This window comes from Panthera onca, chromosome D4, assembly GCF_046562875.1.
Source record: "Panthera onca isolate mPanOnc1 chromosome D4, mPanOnc1 haplotype 2, whole genome shotgun sequence".
NCBI classification, from domain to species: domain Eukaryota; kingdom Metazoa; phylum Chordata; class Mammalia; order Carnivora; family Felidae; genus Panthera; species Panthera onca.
Genome location: NC_138351.1, coordinates 5148008 through 5164483, shown reverse-complemented (window position 1 = coordinate 5164483; position 16476 = coordinate 5148008). Strand labels below are relative to the sequence as shown.

Below are 16476 nucleotides of genomic sequence, written 5' to 3'. Positions count from 1 at the left end.
GACTCTGTGGACCTCAGCTAAACCTGTTCTCTCTTGGCTGGACTGCAGCCCCCGTATCTTAACGGTTCTGGTTAGAAGTTACTGGAGCACCATTTACAGCATGTAAAGCATTTCGAATTGTACGTTTTTTATCGTTTGTCGTCCCTTCCTAGACTCGAGTTCCCTGAGGGCTGAGCACCGTAATGTGTATTCGACACAGCTGAATAAATGACGTGTCTGGTCTTACCCGGTGGGTTTTGTTCGTGAGGAAGCGGAAGCTTGAACGCTGTAGCCGCGTCATTCATTCAGCTGTGGAGGTGGTTGGCGGTCTAGCTTCCCCGAGGCCCAGTTTCTTCCTTCTCTCCAGTAGGATGAAAGCAGTGTCCACCTCTTGGGTTGTGTGGGCATCACGTGACTCGATAAACATAAGGCCCTGGGAACAGTGTCAGCAAGTGCTCGGTTAGTGACGGCTCTTGTCCTTGAGTGGGGGGCCTACCCGAGGTCAGTGTGGGGTTTCATGCAGAGCCTGCCCCACATCCAGGTTCTTTCTGATTTTCTCCATGCTGAGAGCATTTAGAATTCTTGAAAATTTATTCCGTGAGTGAAGTTTATCTTTGCACTTTCTTTGCAAAGTAGGTTTGCACAATGTCTTGCATAGAGAAGACGTGTGTACATGTTGTTGTCTTCAGTGTAACTTAGTAACAAATAAGGGTCATACCCCCCCCCACCCCCACCCCCAAAGAGGTGGAAGGCATTCCTGTTACACAGGGAACCTTTGTGCTCACTCCTGGGACAGGCAAGGTCAAGTACAGGCTCTGTAGGGCTCTGAGCGCAAATGTTTCGGAAGCAAATAAAAAAAGGATTTTAAGCAGGGTGTGGATTCTATGCATAATTGTTCTTGGGAAATCGATCAGACTGAAGCAGTTGGAATGGGAGGCTGGTCTGAGTCAGGAACCTCAGGAGGGAGAGCGCAACTTCCTGGGGAGTGAACTCTGCTTTTCTAGACTGAGGCTGAATCACTGGTTGGACTTGTAAGTGGACGCGCCTTCGGGTTGAGTGTGGGGGACAGAGTCAGGAGAGAAACCTGGGATGGAGATACTGAGGACGGGATGACAGACAGCGTGAGTGAGGATACTGACGAGCCGAAAAGCTGATCTGCAGGGCTTGCCTGTGATAAGGGTTCGTCAGCTGTTTCTTCCGCATGTACTTGAAGGTGATGAGACCATATTTTAGACAGTGTTCTGTAGCGGAGGATTCTTCTCACCCATGAGTGAATTTAGTACAATGTGCGGATTATCTTGGTGGTGCTTAGGAAGGGGTGAACTGAAAGCATCACGATGTCGTAAAGTTCTCCTCTAACAGGCAGAAGAGGTGGGCATTGATTACTAGACTGATTTTACAGGTTACGTACATCTACCACCGTCTTTAAAAATGTGCTTATCTTGAAAAGGAGGGTAAACACAAAAATCAGGACGAAGCTGTTGGTGTGACCCTCAAGGAAGGGGCAGATTTCCTAAGTCCCAAGTCTACTAGCTGTGTGTGTGGGAGTCTGTGCCCTGCGAGTTCACTAACTCCGGTGTGCCTTTTTTTCTTGACTAGGAATTGTGGTGCTTGGAATAAACAGAGCTTATGCCAAAAACTCATTCAGTAAAAATCTGGTAAAAATGGTGAGTGTAAACATTAAACTGTCTGCTTCTAATATTAAGATGCAGTGTTGACGTCAACCTGAAAGTGATTTTTCCTCTTTGTTTCTCCTTGCCCTCCCTGTATCTGTTTAGCTCTCAAAAGCTGTGGATGCTTTGAAATCTGATAAGAAAGTACGGACCATAATAGTCAGGAGCGAAGTTCCAGGGATATTCTGTGCTGGTATGTAAATAAATCTTATTATGAAATTGACTTTCCCTCAGTGATCACCTGTTTTCCTTTAAAAAGTGTTCTGTGATTTGAGTCGCATTACCGACAATTTCTTTGTTTTTACCGTTTTACAAGAGAAAAAATGCTTTGTCTGTATTAGTTGAGAAACTTTGGCAACATGTTGGTTGTTGGGGAAGTTGAAAACATAATTTGAGCCATTAAAGTATTTATAATAATGCATGGTACTTATGAAAGATCAGCTGGGAGGGAAAAGTTGAGTCTCCTCCCTACAACAATGTGCCCTGTATTTATTTGTTGCTCAAAAAATGCTTTGAGTAGCAGAAGCCACCTCAGTAAAGAGTGTTAAATGTAGACATGTGCTTTGAAGGGTGTTTGAAGTAGCACCTACTTAAGTATGTGTCCACGGATTGTATTTTTAGATTGGCATCCACCGCAGCAAAAGGTATGATTTTCTCCCCCCGGTTGTACTGTATTACCAACAGCTAAAGGTTAAGTCGTCCTGCATTTTTCGTGTTTGTAATTATTTCTACGCCCTGAGATTGAATGAATCTTTTCCAATTAGTAAAACTAGTAAAAGCTGCAGACGATTAAGGCAAATGCTGATAACGTGCAGTATCATTGTTTACCAACAAGCAGATGAACGTAGAAGTTGGCCGAAGCATCAACAGTTTTTTTTTTTTCTCCAGTAAAAATAGAAATGAGATAATCCCCTGCAGATAATTAAGCATTTGAGGGAATGACCTACGGTGCTTCATTCATTCAGCAAGTACCAAACCCGTCGAGTACCCCCAGCACGATGCTGGGAACACAGCACTACTTCAGACGACAGGTTTCGGGAGGTGTCTTTGTTGTGGCCAGTACTCATCAGTTTCGTTCTTAAGAGTCCTCGGGCGTTCGGGCTTCAGCCTCTGTGGCTTCCACCTTAAAGTACTGCAGAACTTTGTGGTATTGAGGAAACATTCCGTGTAAATGAGTTCTGTTGTGGCTTTCGGTGGAACGCGGGACACCTGACAAAGTTAGTTTGACTGCACTTGGGTAGTGGCGGGGGTGGGAGGGGGATGGTTTTCCCGAGCTGCCTGGGTGAGGGCCTGGGTGAGGGCGTTCTAGCCGTCTTCACCCCGTCACCGCAGGGAGCACTGTCTGCCAGGGAGGGGAGGGTGGGGGAAGCTGCCCCCCCCTCCCCCGCACACTGCCGTGGCCGCTGCACCAGAGCTGCTTGTTTTTGTGAGGGCTTCGCGTACAATTAACCAAATGTGGAGGACTCGCCCTGAGACAGTTAGGACCCTCGTTATCTGTGAGTCTAGGACCAGGTGACTATGTCTCCAGGTGACTGAGGCTCACACGTGGCGATGGCCGTCCCCGCACTTAGGACCTCTGAGGGCTGCTGGGGCCTCGATGGGAAGAAGGACGCAGAGCTGTCTGGGGGCCTCCGAGGAAGGCGCAGTGGTAGGAACGTTTGAGCGGTGACAGTGACACTGTGAAGGCAGGAGGGAAGTGGTGTTACCGTCTCCTGGTAATGGGCCTAGTCACTGTAACACTGTGACTGCTGGTAGATTTCTTCGTATTTTACCTGTTCCTTTGCTGCCCATTTGTTTTGCTTCACGTCATTAATATTCTTTGGAAAAGGCTTGACGTTTAGTACAGTTCGCAGCTCTTTTTTTATAGGTCGACTTTTTGGGGACGTACGAAATCATATACCAAATGCTTCTTACCAGATTAACAAGTTAGCCTTGAATACTGTTTTTTTAAGGGTTAATCAGATTTATTTTCTCTGCTGTATGTGCTTTGTAACTTTTGCATGATCAGGATAATCTTCTGTATATTTTAACTCATGAGATTTGTCACTCGTTTTTTTAAGTTTATTTTGAGAGAGCAAGCGAGTGTGCGGGGAAGGGGCAGAGGGAGAGGGATGGAGAGAGAGAGAATCCCACGCAGGCTCTGGGCTGTCAGTGCAGAGCCTGATGCGGGGCTCTGTCTCATGAACCATGAGATCGTGACCTGAGCTGGAATTGAGTTGGACGCTTAACCAGCTGAGACACCCAGTCGCCCCTGTGACTGTATTTTGTTAAAAAAAAAAAAAAAAAACCCAAAAACCAGTGTTTGAATTGTAGGAGAAATTGGGGCAAGTCATTTATTTTAGTAACTCAGTGTATATAGTGGAGCTGTTGGTTCAGATTTCTCTGAAAGGTTTTTTTCCCTACGTATATTTGAGAGATAGGTCTGTCATTATTAATGTGTTATTATTATGTCATTATGGTAATGATATGTCATTATTAATATGGACGATAATTATAAGTCCAGATAAGTAAAATGTTTTTGCATAGTTAAAATGAATGCTTAAATTTATCCTAGTTTTATTACCAATATAAAAGTCTGAATTTAGTCAGGCCTCATTTATTATTGTTGAAGAATACAGACTTTCAAAAATGAGAGGTTTAATTTCTGTTCTGGAGTAGTAACATTCTAAAACAGAATGCTTGAAAACAGTGTCCTCGTTTACTGATTATTCTCTTAGCACACACACCCCCCCCCGCCCCCTGCCTTGCCGCCCAGTCCCTCCGTCTCCCTCCCCTTTTTCCCCCTTGGAGGTTTCTGTTCTCTTCTCCATCCATCTGTATCCCAGGGACATGTGTTTGTTTCCCAAAACCTAAGGCTTATGAAGTGGTTTTGCCTCCGATTTCTTGAGGACAGGAACTACTTTTTTTTCTTCTTTGAGGGTCATCGTTGTGCTCGGGGAACTGGGCCGGAAGGGGGACTCAGCATGTACTTGCTGAGATTAACCCGCCTTTTCCCCGTGAGTCAGGGGCCGCTGGATGGTGTGCGGCTTCTCTGAGTTGTCTTCCACCGCCCCCTGTGCCCTGATCGTGTCTCTGGCCCCTGACTTCTGCTCATTCTTTTTACGTCCTTTTCCTTTTAAAAAAAATTTTTTTTTAATGTTTTTTTAATTTATTTTTGAGACAGAGAGAGACAGAGCATGAATGGGGGAGGGTCAGAGAGAGAGGGAGACACAGAACCTGAAACAGGCTCCAGGCTCTGAGCTGTCAGCACAGAGCCTGACGCGGGGCTCGAACTCACGGGCCGTGAGATCGTGACCTGAGCTGAAGTCGACCGCTCATCCGACTGAGCCACCCAGGCGCCCCAATTTACGTCCTTTTCCTAATACGCCAGAAAGCAGATGAGTAGACACCATGAAAGCAATCCCCAGGTGCCCTGGAGGTTGGATGGAGTGATTTCTGGCTTCCCCTTTAAATAGACTGTTTTAAACTCAATAACCATATTTCGCTTACATTCCAATTTTTAAAATAAAGTTTTATTTAAAAAAAAATAGGCGGTAGGTCAAAATGCATACAAAATGTATGAAATGTATACAAAGAGAGAAATCCCACCCTTACCCCCTGCTCATTCTTCTCCTAATAAAAATATGAATTTTTATTAGATTCTTTTCAATCCTTCCCGTATTTCACTGTACAGACGCAGGCAGATATGCACACTGATGCAAGGAGGCACTATTTAAGGTGACCTGGGGACTGTGGTAGCCCGTGGGAAGCGCGTGCTGAGAGAGGCAGCGGCATGTGTAGGACGTCAGGCCGTTACACTGGAGCTGTGCACGCGGCTCTGGTGAGATGGTGGCCTAGGAGCCCTGTGGTCTTGTCGCCACCGCCACGCTGTCTGTAAAATAATTATCTTACAGTAGCGAGTTGTATCAAGCAAATGAATATATATAAAGTAAGTAAATTTGGAAAAAGAAACCACCAGGTATGTTAGTATATTTTGGTTTTGGCTCCTGAAATTGTGACATTAACTGAGTTTCTGAATTATTGTTACAACAATAACAGTACTGTTACTGGAAAATTTTTAGAATAAGAGGACTTGACAGAACAATTCCGATGCCTTCATTGTACAGAATCCCTGTGAGGTTAAGGGCCTGGTTGAAGGTGGTGGCTCAGCTGGAACTACTCCTGACCCCTAGGGCAGGTGGTGGTTGGTGTTTTGACCATACCGGTGATTTCTAATCCTTTGGAGCATGAGGTCTCTCTTTTAAATTCTGAACATTTCGTGTACACAGGCCTCATAGTGGTGCTACGTTGATTGAGAAGTTCTGTGATGTCAGAATGCCACTCTGGGTTTAGCGCTGTTTTTAAGTGAATCTTCTGTTATTCACAATGACATCTAGATAGAGGAAAAAGTGTGATTATCTTGGCTGTGCACGCCGTTTCCGGTACATGCGTGTTTTCAGATCCCATGCCATATCCTCAGCACGACTCCAGCTTGGGAATCACTGAAGCATACGCTTCCTTGTGGGTTAGACACCCCGCTTCTGGGTTCACAGCTCGCCCGTTCTTCTCTTAGAATACTGAGACCTGTCATCTTGATAGTCCAAGTTCACGTGAAGCCCGGGCTGTGTAGATTAGATCAGAGATCGGCCAAACTGTGTGCTGTCTTCCCTGCACAGTCTACATATTATGTGTTCATTTAAAATGAAAAAAAATTTTTTTTTAATGTTTTTATTTTATTTTTGAGAGAGAGAGAGTGAGCATGGGAGGGACAGAGAGAGAGGGAGACACAGAATTGGAAGCAGGCTCCAGGCTCTGAGCTGTCAGCACAGAGCCCAACCTGTGAACCACGAGATCATGACCTGAGCCGAAGTTGGACGCCTAACTGACCTAGCCACTCAGGCACACCCCGTTCATTTAAAATGTTTGTCTTACACACATACACACACACAAAGGAAAGCGGAAATACTTCTGTTTCACAATTTTAATATATTGCCTCTAATGAAATTGTGAAAAAGTTCTCTGGGTACGGAAGTTGATGTGAATGTGTAACCCTCGCCATTTATCTCTGTTCTGGTGTTCTAACACTAGGTACTAAAGGACATGTGTACTGGTTTTACCATCAAATTTTTGAAATGAGATTTTATGAGAAATTACTGAGAATAAGGATTTAAGGATTCTTTTTTCCTTTGAAATTACTAAAATAGATTATAACAATTCTTGGTAATTGATCTTATATGTAGAACTCTAAATTGAGTGTTTCGCTGAATTATACATACTAGTGTGGGATTTTTTTTTTTAAAGTAAAGGTAGTTTTGCTTCTGCTTTTGAATTCTACTAAATTATGATTTGACTACAGACTTCTCACTAAAACTGTCAACATGCTTTGTTGAATGTTGTGCGTATTGTTCAAGCAGAGACAGATGTCATGTGGGGCCTCTGACTAGTGAAGTTCTCTGTTTGATCCTGTTTCAGAATATCAGGCTACGTTGTATTTATGTGCTTAAATGTCAGTCCCCTAGGAAGTGTGATAAATAAAGTAAAAGGGTAGATGCCCACAGATTCCTAATAGTGTAGCATAGGGTTCTGTTGTTATCTAGCAGTTTTTTTGAGTTAAAATAATCTATTTTATTGAGATACGGAATTACTTGCAATAAAGTGCCAATTCTAGGGGCCCCTGGCTGGCTCAGTCAGTGGAGCGTGTGACTCTTGATCTTGGGATTGTGAGTTTGAGCCCCACTTTGGATGTCGAGATTACTTAGATAAAATAAAAACTTCAAAAAAAAAAAAAAAAAAAGTACTGATTCTAAGTATGTAGTTGCTGAGTGTTGGCAGATATTTAGACCGTGGTCGTAGTATGGTCTCTTGAGGATGTTCATCACTTAAAAATCTTCCTCGTGCCCGTTTGTTGTTAGTGTCTTCCCCAACTCTGACCCCTTCGACCCCTCTTTCCCTTGCTCTTCTGATAGTTTTGCCTCTTCTCAAATGTCTTCTGGGGCACCCGGCTTGGCTCAGTAGGAAGAGCATGTGACTCTTGATCTCAGGGTCATGAGTTCAGCCTCATGCTGGGTGTAGACATTTAAGTTTTAATAAAACTTAAAAAAAAAACCCCAAACAGTGTCTCCTAAATGGAATCCTACTCTAGGTGATGGTTGCTTTTGGCTTCCTCACTTAGCATAATGCTTTGAGGTTCACTGTGTGATGTGTTGCAGTAGTCTCGTTTCAGTGCGGCGTGTTTGTTGTATGTGCTGAGTGATCCGTTGTATGCATAGCCCACGGTTTATCTACTTGTGGGTTTTTCCAGTAGTTTGGCTTTTGTAAGTACTGCTTCTGTGAACATTCACATACAAGTCTTTTTATGGGAACAGTTTTTATTTCTCTTGGATAAATACTTGGGAGTAGAATTATTGGGTTTTCATACCTGTGTTTCACTTTGTGAGAAACTGCCAACTGCCTCCTAGTTCATACCTGTGTTTCATTTTGTAAGAAACTGCCAACTGTCTCCTAGAGTGACTGCCACTTTGCATTCCCACCAGTAATGTATGAGACTTCTGGGTGCTCCACGTCCCCGCCAGCGCTTGATGCTGTCCGTTTTAAGTTTAATTTTAGGCATCGTAATGGGCATGTGGTTATATGTCACTGTGGTTTTAGTTTGACTTTGTGTAATGGCTAATGGTTGTGAGCGTCTTTTCCGGTGCTTTTTTGTCACATGTATTTTGTTTGTTTGTTTTTGTTTTTGGTGAAGTGTTCAGCTAGATCTTTTCCCCTTGTTTTTATCAGAATGTCTTGTTACTGAGTTGTAGACTTCTTTACATATTCCTGCTACAAGGCCTTTATCCCATGTATGTTTTGCAAGTATTTTCTGCTACTCTATAACTTGCCTTTTTCTTAACAGTTTGTTATGAACAACGAAAGTTTTTATTTGAAGTTTTATTTATCCATTTGTATTTTATGGAGCTTGTACTTATTTTGTGAATTAAGAATATTTTCTTCCTCCACAGCACAAAGACTTTCTCAAACTATGTTGTCTTCTAGAAGTTTTTTTAGTTGTTATATTTTACATTTAGACCTTTGATGCATTGAGTTAATTTTCGTTTATGTTGCAAGATGTAGATTTAGGTATTGTGGTATAATAAAATATGCATTTGGTCTTTGCCCCAGATTGCTGGCACAGAACTCCTAAAACCCAGGGAATTTCCTGAGTGAGAAGAGTGCCTTTCGTATACTAAAGAGTTGATTCAAGTCTGGGGTTTCAGGGGTCCTAGATAGCTTTAGGGTATGGGCTGGTTGCCAGGAAGATCAATCATGGGATTAGAGGGTTAGAACTTTCAGTCCTACCCCCCCTCCCCCCCCCCCCCCCCCCCGCCCGCCCCCAGTCTCTGGAGAGGGGAGAGGAACTGGAGATTGAGTTCAATCACCAAAGGCCAATGATTGAATCAATTGTGCCTATGTAATGAAAACTCTATAATACCCCATAAACAATGGGGAGTTTCCAGGTTGGTGAACACATCGATGTTTTGGCAAGGTGGTGTGCCCAGAGAGGGCATGGAAGCTCCATGTTTCCCCTTCCTTGTACCCTGCTCTGTATATCTCTTCTGTTGGGCTCTTCCTGAGGCGTATCCTTTTCAATAAACTGGTAAATGTAAGTAGAGGGTTTTCCTGAGTTCTGTGGATCATCCTAGTGAATTAGTGAACCTGAGGAGGAGTTTTTGGAGACCCTTGAATTCATAGCTTGTCAGTTAAAATTTTGGGTGCTTCCTGGGACAGGTGACTGGCATGTGATGTGAAAGCAGTCTCGTGGGACTGAGCCCTTAACCTATAGGGTCTGTACTAATGTCGAGTTAGCATCAAGATTGAATTAAATCGTTGGACACTCAGTTGGTATAGCTAATTGGAGAATTGGTGTGGAGACCCTCCCCTCACCCCCTAATTTGGTGTTGAGAATATGTCCCCTTTTGGGCCTGCCACCCTCCTAACACATGTGTTCAGTAGTTTGAAAGCTCCCTGAACCCCATTGTTTATGGGTTTCTATGGAGGTTCCATTACATAGCCATGATTGATTAAAACCTTGGCCTTTGGTGACTGAACTCAGTCTCTGGCCCCTTCCCTTCCCCAAAGGTTGAGGGGTGGGGCTGAGAATCCCAACCCTCTAACTATGGCTTGGTCTTTCTGGTGACCAGCCTCCATCCGGAAGCCATTCAGAGGCCTTCCAACAGTCACCTCATTAGCATAAACTCAGGTGTGGTTGAGAGGGGCTCATTATAAATAAAAATAAAAACACTTCTATCACTCAGGATATTTCAAGGATTTTTAGAGCTCTGTGCCAGGATCCTGTGAAAAAGACCAAATATATTTTGTATTATACCACAGGGTTAAAAAAAAAAAAAAACACACAACTTTTTTGCATGTGCATATCCAATTCTTCTAGCACCATTTATTGAAAAGGTTAACTTTTCCTCCATTGAATTAACTTAGGACCTTCCTAAAAAATCAATTGACCAGATACATGTGATTTATACCCAAGGCTGTCTATGCTGCTCAGTGTCAGTTACTGTGTACATGTCTTGGACATATTTGTTAAATTTATTCCCAAGTATTTCATGTTTTTTGGTGCTACAGTAAGTGGCATTTTTTATTTAGACTTCTGGTTTTTTATTATTAGCATGTGGAAATGCAGTTGATTTTCATATATTAACTATGTATCCTGCAACTTTATTAACCTCGCTTTTTAGTTCTAGGAATCATTTTTTTTTGTAGATTCCTTGGGATTTTTCTATGTAGATAGTCATCTGTAGCCAGTTTTACTTCTTCCTTTTTAGTATGTTGGCCTTTTTTTGTTTTTAATTACATCAGTTGAGACCTTCATTACAGTGCTGAGTAAAGGTGATGAGAATGTCCGTTCTGGCCTTGTCTCAGCTGGGGAGGGAAGGCATTCAGTCTTTCACCAATAAGTATAATGTTTGCTGTAGTATTTTCATAAATTTGCTTTTAATTGGGTTGAAAACAGTTCTATTCCAAGTTTGTTGAGGTTTTTTTATTTTTATCATGAATAAGTGTTGAATTTTGTCAAATCTCTTTCTTTTACATCTATTAAGATGATACCTTTTTTCCCCAGTGTTTTAAAATGGTTACTTATCGATTGATTTTCAGCTATTAAAACAACCTTGTATTCCTGGAATGAACCCTTCTTGGTCATGATGTGTTCCTGTTTTTATATATTGCTGGATTTGGTATGCTACAGTTTGGTTCAGGAATTTTACAACTGTGTTTAGGAGGGAAATTGATGAGGGGTAGTTTTCTTGTAGTGTCTGTGTCTGTTTTTGGTGTGAGGGTATTGCTGGTCTCATCAAATGAATTGGGAAGTGTTCCAATTTCATTTCTTCTGTTTTGCTGGAAGAGGTTGAATAGAATTGGTATTATTTCTTATTTAGTTATTTGGTAAAATCCAAGTCATCTGGTCCAATTTTCTCTGTGAGAAGATTTTTAACTGTGAATTTAATCACTTTAGTGGTCATATGGCTGTTCAAGTTGTCAGTTTCTTCTTAAGTTTGGGTAGTTTGTGTCGTAAAGAAATTATCTGTTTTTATCTAAGTGTTCAAATTTATTGGCATAAATTTCATGATATTCCTTTATTATCTTTTTAATATCGACTGAACTTACAGTGATATCTTTCACTTTTGATATTGATAATTTGTGTCTTTTTCTTAAACTCTGATAAAACATTTATTATTTTTGTTGATCTTTTCAAAGAACTGGCTTTGAGTTTCATTTTTTTTTTCTTTCCTCTATTTGCTTTGGTATTAATTTATTCCGTATTTTCTAGCTTCTTAAGGTGGAAGCTTAGTTCATTGATTTTTAAACCCTTTTTCTTTCCTAATATAAGCTCTTAATGTTATAATTAATTTTAAGTTTTTCATTTGAGCATGCCAGAGATGCCATTAAAAAGGACTCAAGAGTACCCACGGCCTTTCTGAAGAAGTAATTTTTGGCTGTTGCTAATTCATTTCTAACCCTATTTCCATTAAAAAAAATTCCCAAGTAATATTTGAGGCTCTATAGATAGTATTTCTTTTGAAGAAATAGGAAGTATGTATTAGTAGTAATCTGCTGATATATCCCTGAGTCCACCCCTGTCCCACTGTAGCACGTTAGCATGTCCCCCCACAACACAGCCCAGTCCTGTTTTAAATAATCCTCAGGAATAAAGTGTGTGGTGGGCTGGATAATGGCCCCCCAAAGTTGTCCATGCCCTAACCCGTGGAACCTATATATACGTCTGACCTTATGTGGCGGTAGGGGCAGATCACCCTGGATTGTTTGGTGTGCCCAGGGTAAGGATAGAGTCTGTATAAGAGGGAGGCAGGAGGGTTGGAATCTGGGAGGAGAGAGGATGATGGGAAGGCTGTAGAGGTGCAGGGAAGGGGCCGCAAGCCAAGGAGTGTGGACAGCCTCCAGGAGTTGGGAAAGCCTCCAGTTTACGCTTCCGACCCAGACCTGTAGGATGATCCCACCGAGCTGGCAGTTATTTGTAGGAAACTGATACCAAGTCTATAAGGTCTTGCCGCTCTGGCCACTCCCCCCTGCTGCCCCATCTCCCACCTTCTTTCTCCCTCTGCTCCGCCCCACCTTGGCCTGTGCTAGACAGAACTCCTCCTGTCAGACCCTCTGTTCCCTTAGCTTGGAAAGACCTCTGCACAAATGTCATCTCCTTAGGGAGCTGTCCCTTGTCATTTTGGCCCAAGCAGCCCTCCCTGCTCCCCCCACCCTCCGCCACAGTTTCCTATTTTAGCTTCTTCTTGGCGCTTTTCGGTTCCAGAATGTATTTTTTTTACTTGTGATTTTGTGATCGGGCCGCTTCTGCAGACCCTCTGATTCCCTGGAATTAGGGCAGGGACCCATTATCAGAACAGTGCCTGGACCGTCGAAGGTACTGAACTTATGGGACCAAGAACTGAAAGATTCTGGTTGTTGAGGAGGTAAAACTGGCAGAGTGTCACGGTTAAGTAAAGTGAGCTAATATTTTGATACAGTCCATGTGTAGGTGGCTTGTGGGGAAGAATAGTGACTTGTTCAAGTTCTGTTATTAAGCTGACCTTTCTAAATTGCAGGCATGTCTCAGAGGAGCAGAGCCTCTCTTGGGGAGAGGGGAGAACGGGCCCCTGCAGAGGAGGCTGGCCTGGGCCGTTGTCCTCAGGCCCCTCGCCAGCCCTGCCCAGTGAGGTCCCGCTGCCTTGGCGCGGATGAGGGCACCGGAGACCTGGGGGGTAATCGAACCTATAACCGTGGCTGAGGCTCCGTGCGGCTGCAGAAGCTGGAAGGCAGAGCTTAAACTTAGAAACAGATGCAGTGTTCAGCAGTCTGCTTCTGGCTCCTGCCGTTTAGCACCCCAGCTTGGTTTCTGAGGGGTTGGTTCCCTTGGGAGCCAGACTTGGTCTAGACTAGGGTCCAGCAAAGTTTTCGGTAAAGGGCCAGATATTTTAGGCTTTCTGGGCCTCTCATAGTCTTTGTCTTAGGTATGTATATACGTCTGTATATATATATACACGCACACACACACAAATATATGACAGTTCTTTAACGTTTATTTTTATAAAGCTTTAGAAAAAAGGAATGACCAATGTTAACTCGAGGGCCATAGAAACACTGGGTGCAGACCGGCCTGCAGTCTATAGTGAGCTTCCCCCGCCCTGGTCCAGACTCAATTTCTTTCTCCCCTTTGCTGGTCCAAGTCCGTTCCCCGAGCCCTGGGCCCTCACCTACGGCTAGAGAAGCCAGGCTGAGGTCCATTGAGCTCCACGGGAAGATGCTACATGCCTGGCCCATGGAGGCCGTGTCTCTAAACATGCAGTGAAAGTGCCCTTTTCTCTTGTGTGGTGGATGAACGATCCTGCAGAAGGCTCTACAATGCGTACTTCTCGTACCAATGTCATGTGCAACAATGCAGTCGCTTGGGTGAGCGCTGGGTTCCCCAGCTACGACCAGTCAGGGTCTTGACAGGGTCTTGACGTTCAGGTTCCTGGAAACCCCTTGATTAGAGTTTCCATTTGAATAGCTTGGGATGTTCAGGGCAAAATAAGGTTTGAGAGATGGCGGTAGCCAGTATTTTCACATTCTCTAAAATAAAAGTAAAGGCAACATGAGAAATACACTAAGTACCGATATAAAGTATTCATTAAAACGTTTGTAATAGTGTCATGTGCTTTCACTTGTTATCTCTTCCCGACTATAAACTTTTGTTGACTTTCTGCTCTCGAATTATGAAATATCTGAGATTGGTGAATGTTTGCAGCAAGTGGGCCCGTCCCTACTTGGTGTTTTTCTTAAACTCTTGTTTTGTCGCAGCAGATGACCGCTCTCCTGGAGGATCTGCCTGACCCTTTCAAGGTTTCTTTGAAAAGCTTCTGATGTCTTTACTGGGGGCCCGGGGTGTTCTGTGCGGTTGCCAGTTCCTTCTGTTGGAACATGGACAGTTCTTTCCTTGGTAATTGCCTGTGAATGGGCGTTTCAGCTTAAAGCTTGAGGGAACCTGTGCAGATTATTGGGGCGCTTTCTCTGAGTGACTCTTTCCTGCCTGGTTTCCTCTTCTGTAAATATCAGCCACCCAGTCTGCCTGAACTCCCATCTGCTTCTATCAGCCAGATCAGTCTGCTTGCTCTGTTCAGGTCCCCCTGCCTTGCACCCCATCCTCTAAAGTGTCCCGAGAAAGCTGGAGCAGTCACTGGCCTCCCCTTCACTGTGTCGCTACTTACTGATCGGCATCTGAAAGAAGTTTCACGTGTTTGAAGGGCTGGTCCAGCATCACTTACTCCAGCATAGTCAAAGCTGGCAGTTTTCGGTTCCCTGTGGTGGGGATGGTGTTTAAGAACCAAGAGCTGGGTGCTCACCTGTGCTCATTGTCCCTTGGGCTCTTTGATTCAGGGCCCTTGCGCCAGATAGAGCTAAGATCCGTGGGTAGAAAAGTACCCTTACGTTACACACACGTACACTCATACCTTCGTTTGCGCTTCTGTATCCGAAGCCACAAGTGCGTGCTGATAACTCCAGTTCCTGTTCGTCACCATGGGCTTCACGCTCATCTCTACACTTACATTATCTGAAATGTGTTTACTCATTTGCTCAAGTGTGTAATAGCAGAAGATAGTTTCACAGTGGCTAGATCGATACCACTGGGATAAACACACTTTCTAACTAGAGCTTAAGATTTAGAGCGTTTATATCTTTAGACTGAGGGTGTAGAGTAAAAACACTATTGGAAGTTATTTGCGTTACTTCTTGTTCAGTGTAATTAATGCTTTATTCATAGGAAATAAAGTTAGGTTTCCTCTTGTTTCTTTTACTTGGAATATGTGAAATATCAGCGTGATTTCAGAAGTCAGAGCTGTGCACAGAAGTGTCACTGGCCACTTCCTCCCTCCAGCCCCTTCCACCACATTGCCACTCGCGAGGGCGTTAATGAATCTCATTAGTTCCTAGTTTATGCGTCACGTGTTTCTTTTGCAAAATTAAGGATGTGCCTGTGTTGCTACTTCCATTCTGTCTTAGGCAAGTAGCATTCTATACATGGTCTTTGCGCTTTTTCAGTTAGTAGTATATCTCCTGCTTCTCATTCTCTTTGGCAAACAGCTCTTCCTCTGCCTGCCCTTGGGGACTCCTTGCTTCCTAAGGTTCTGCCCGTGGCCAGTGGTTTCCACTTTTCTGCCAACACAGGACCCACATAAAGCCAAACGCAGCCCCCGAAGTCGCATCCCCTATGACAACACAGCAGTTCTGAAGAGTGTGGGCTTTAACGTAGCAGTCAGGTAGCCCAGGGCAGGGGTTCTCTGGGGTTCCCCGGGAGCAGGTGCAGAACCTGGGGCTATATTCCGAAGGGAGGACAACAGGAACTGCTGATTGATTGGGTGTGAATAAAGGGACAAGAGAGATCAGAGATGCCTCCTAGGTTTTTGCCTCAGCTATTAGGAGAAGAGAGGTTCCCTGGATTGAGACGGAAAGGCCTGGGGGAGAGGGAGGTTTTGGGCAGCGATGGTTGGAGAGAAATCAAGACTTCTGTTTTAGACCCATGAATCTGGAGATGCCAGTTAGAAATCCAAGTGAAAGCCTCTGTTGGATGGTTGCATACAGAACACTGATGGCCCAGGAAGAGGTCAGGCTGAGGAGAAAAGTCTTGAGCCTTCGGCACAAAGGTGGCTTAAATAGCACTAAGAAGGGATAACACTATACTACCCAAGGAGAAATATTAAAGAGAAAAGAAGGGGACGCTACAGAAAACTTCTGAAAGTAATACAAATGAACAGATTTTCAAGAAATTATTCCATAATAGTTCATAGGAATGTGATGATAGTTGGAAGTATATGAGGCGTTGATGAGCCCTTCTGAAGATGGAGATCTTACCACGGTGGGCGTGGAGTGTTGGAGCTGACCGCGATTCTGCAGGGGAGACAACAGTGGCATCACCTTAGGGGAGAAGCCTTCCAGTAAGCCAGAAAGCCTGGGACGCTGGGTAGAAGGGAAGTTTTGGGTTTGGGCATGGTAAACGGACACGTCACTCTGAGGAAAAATGAAAGCCAGAAGGAAGGAACTGAACATGAGCCTAAACTTACGACACGGAAAACGCATAGTAAGTAGTGAGGATAATAAAGCCCAAAGCTGGCTCTTTGAAAATTCAAATGGTCAGACTTCCGGCAAGATTAAAGCAAGGGTGAGAGAACAAAGAAACAACGCTCAGATTGAAAAAAGAGGCCCCGGGTATATATAAATTCCACAGACATTGAACTGGTAAGATAATGTTAAGAATAACTGATGCCAACAAATTTGAAAATTTTAGGTGAAATAGATAAATTATCGCAAA

The 16476-nt window shown here is 43.7% G+C and overlaps 1 protein-coding gene across 10 annotated transcripts in view; it reads left to right on the top strand.

Moving 5' to 3' along the window:
* The window catches only part of AUH (AU RNA binding methylglutaconyl-CoA hydratase), a 350235-nt gene that overhangs the window by 7989 nt on the left and 325770 nt on the right, over positions 1–16476 (top strand). For 8 of the 10 annotated variants that reach the window (XM_078436079.2, XM_078436077.2, XM_078436084.2 and 5 more), the window contains exons 2-3: positions 1579–1646; positions 1758–1845. The exons of 1 other annotated variant lie outside the window; for it this stretch is intronic. In XM_078436079.2, the coding sequence (XP_078292205.2) occupies positions 1579–1646; positions 1758–1845 (156 nt within the window). Of the gene's footprint in view, positions 1–784; positions 1011–1578; positions 1647–1757; positions 1846–16476 lie in introns of those variants that run through there. One more of the 10 variants, XM_078436083.2, reaches the window with a different exon arrangement.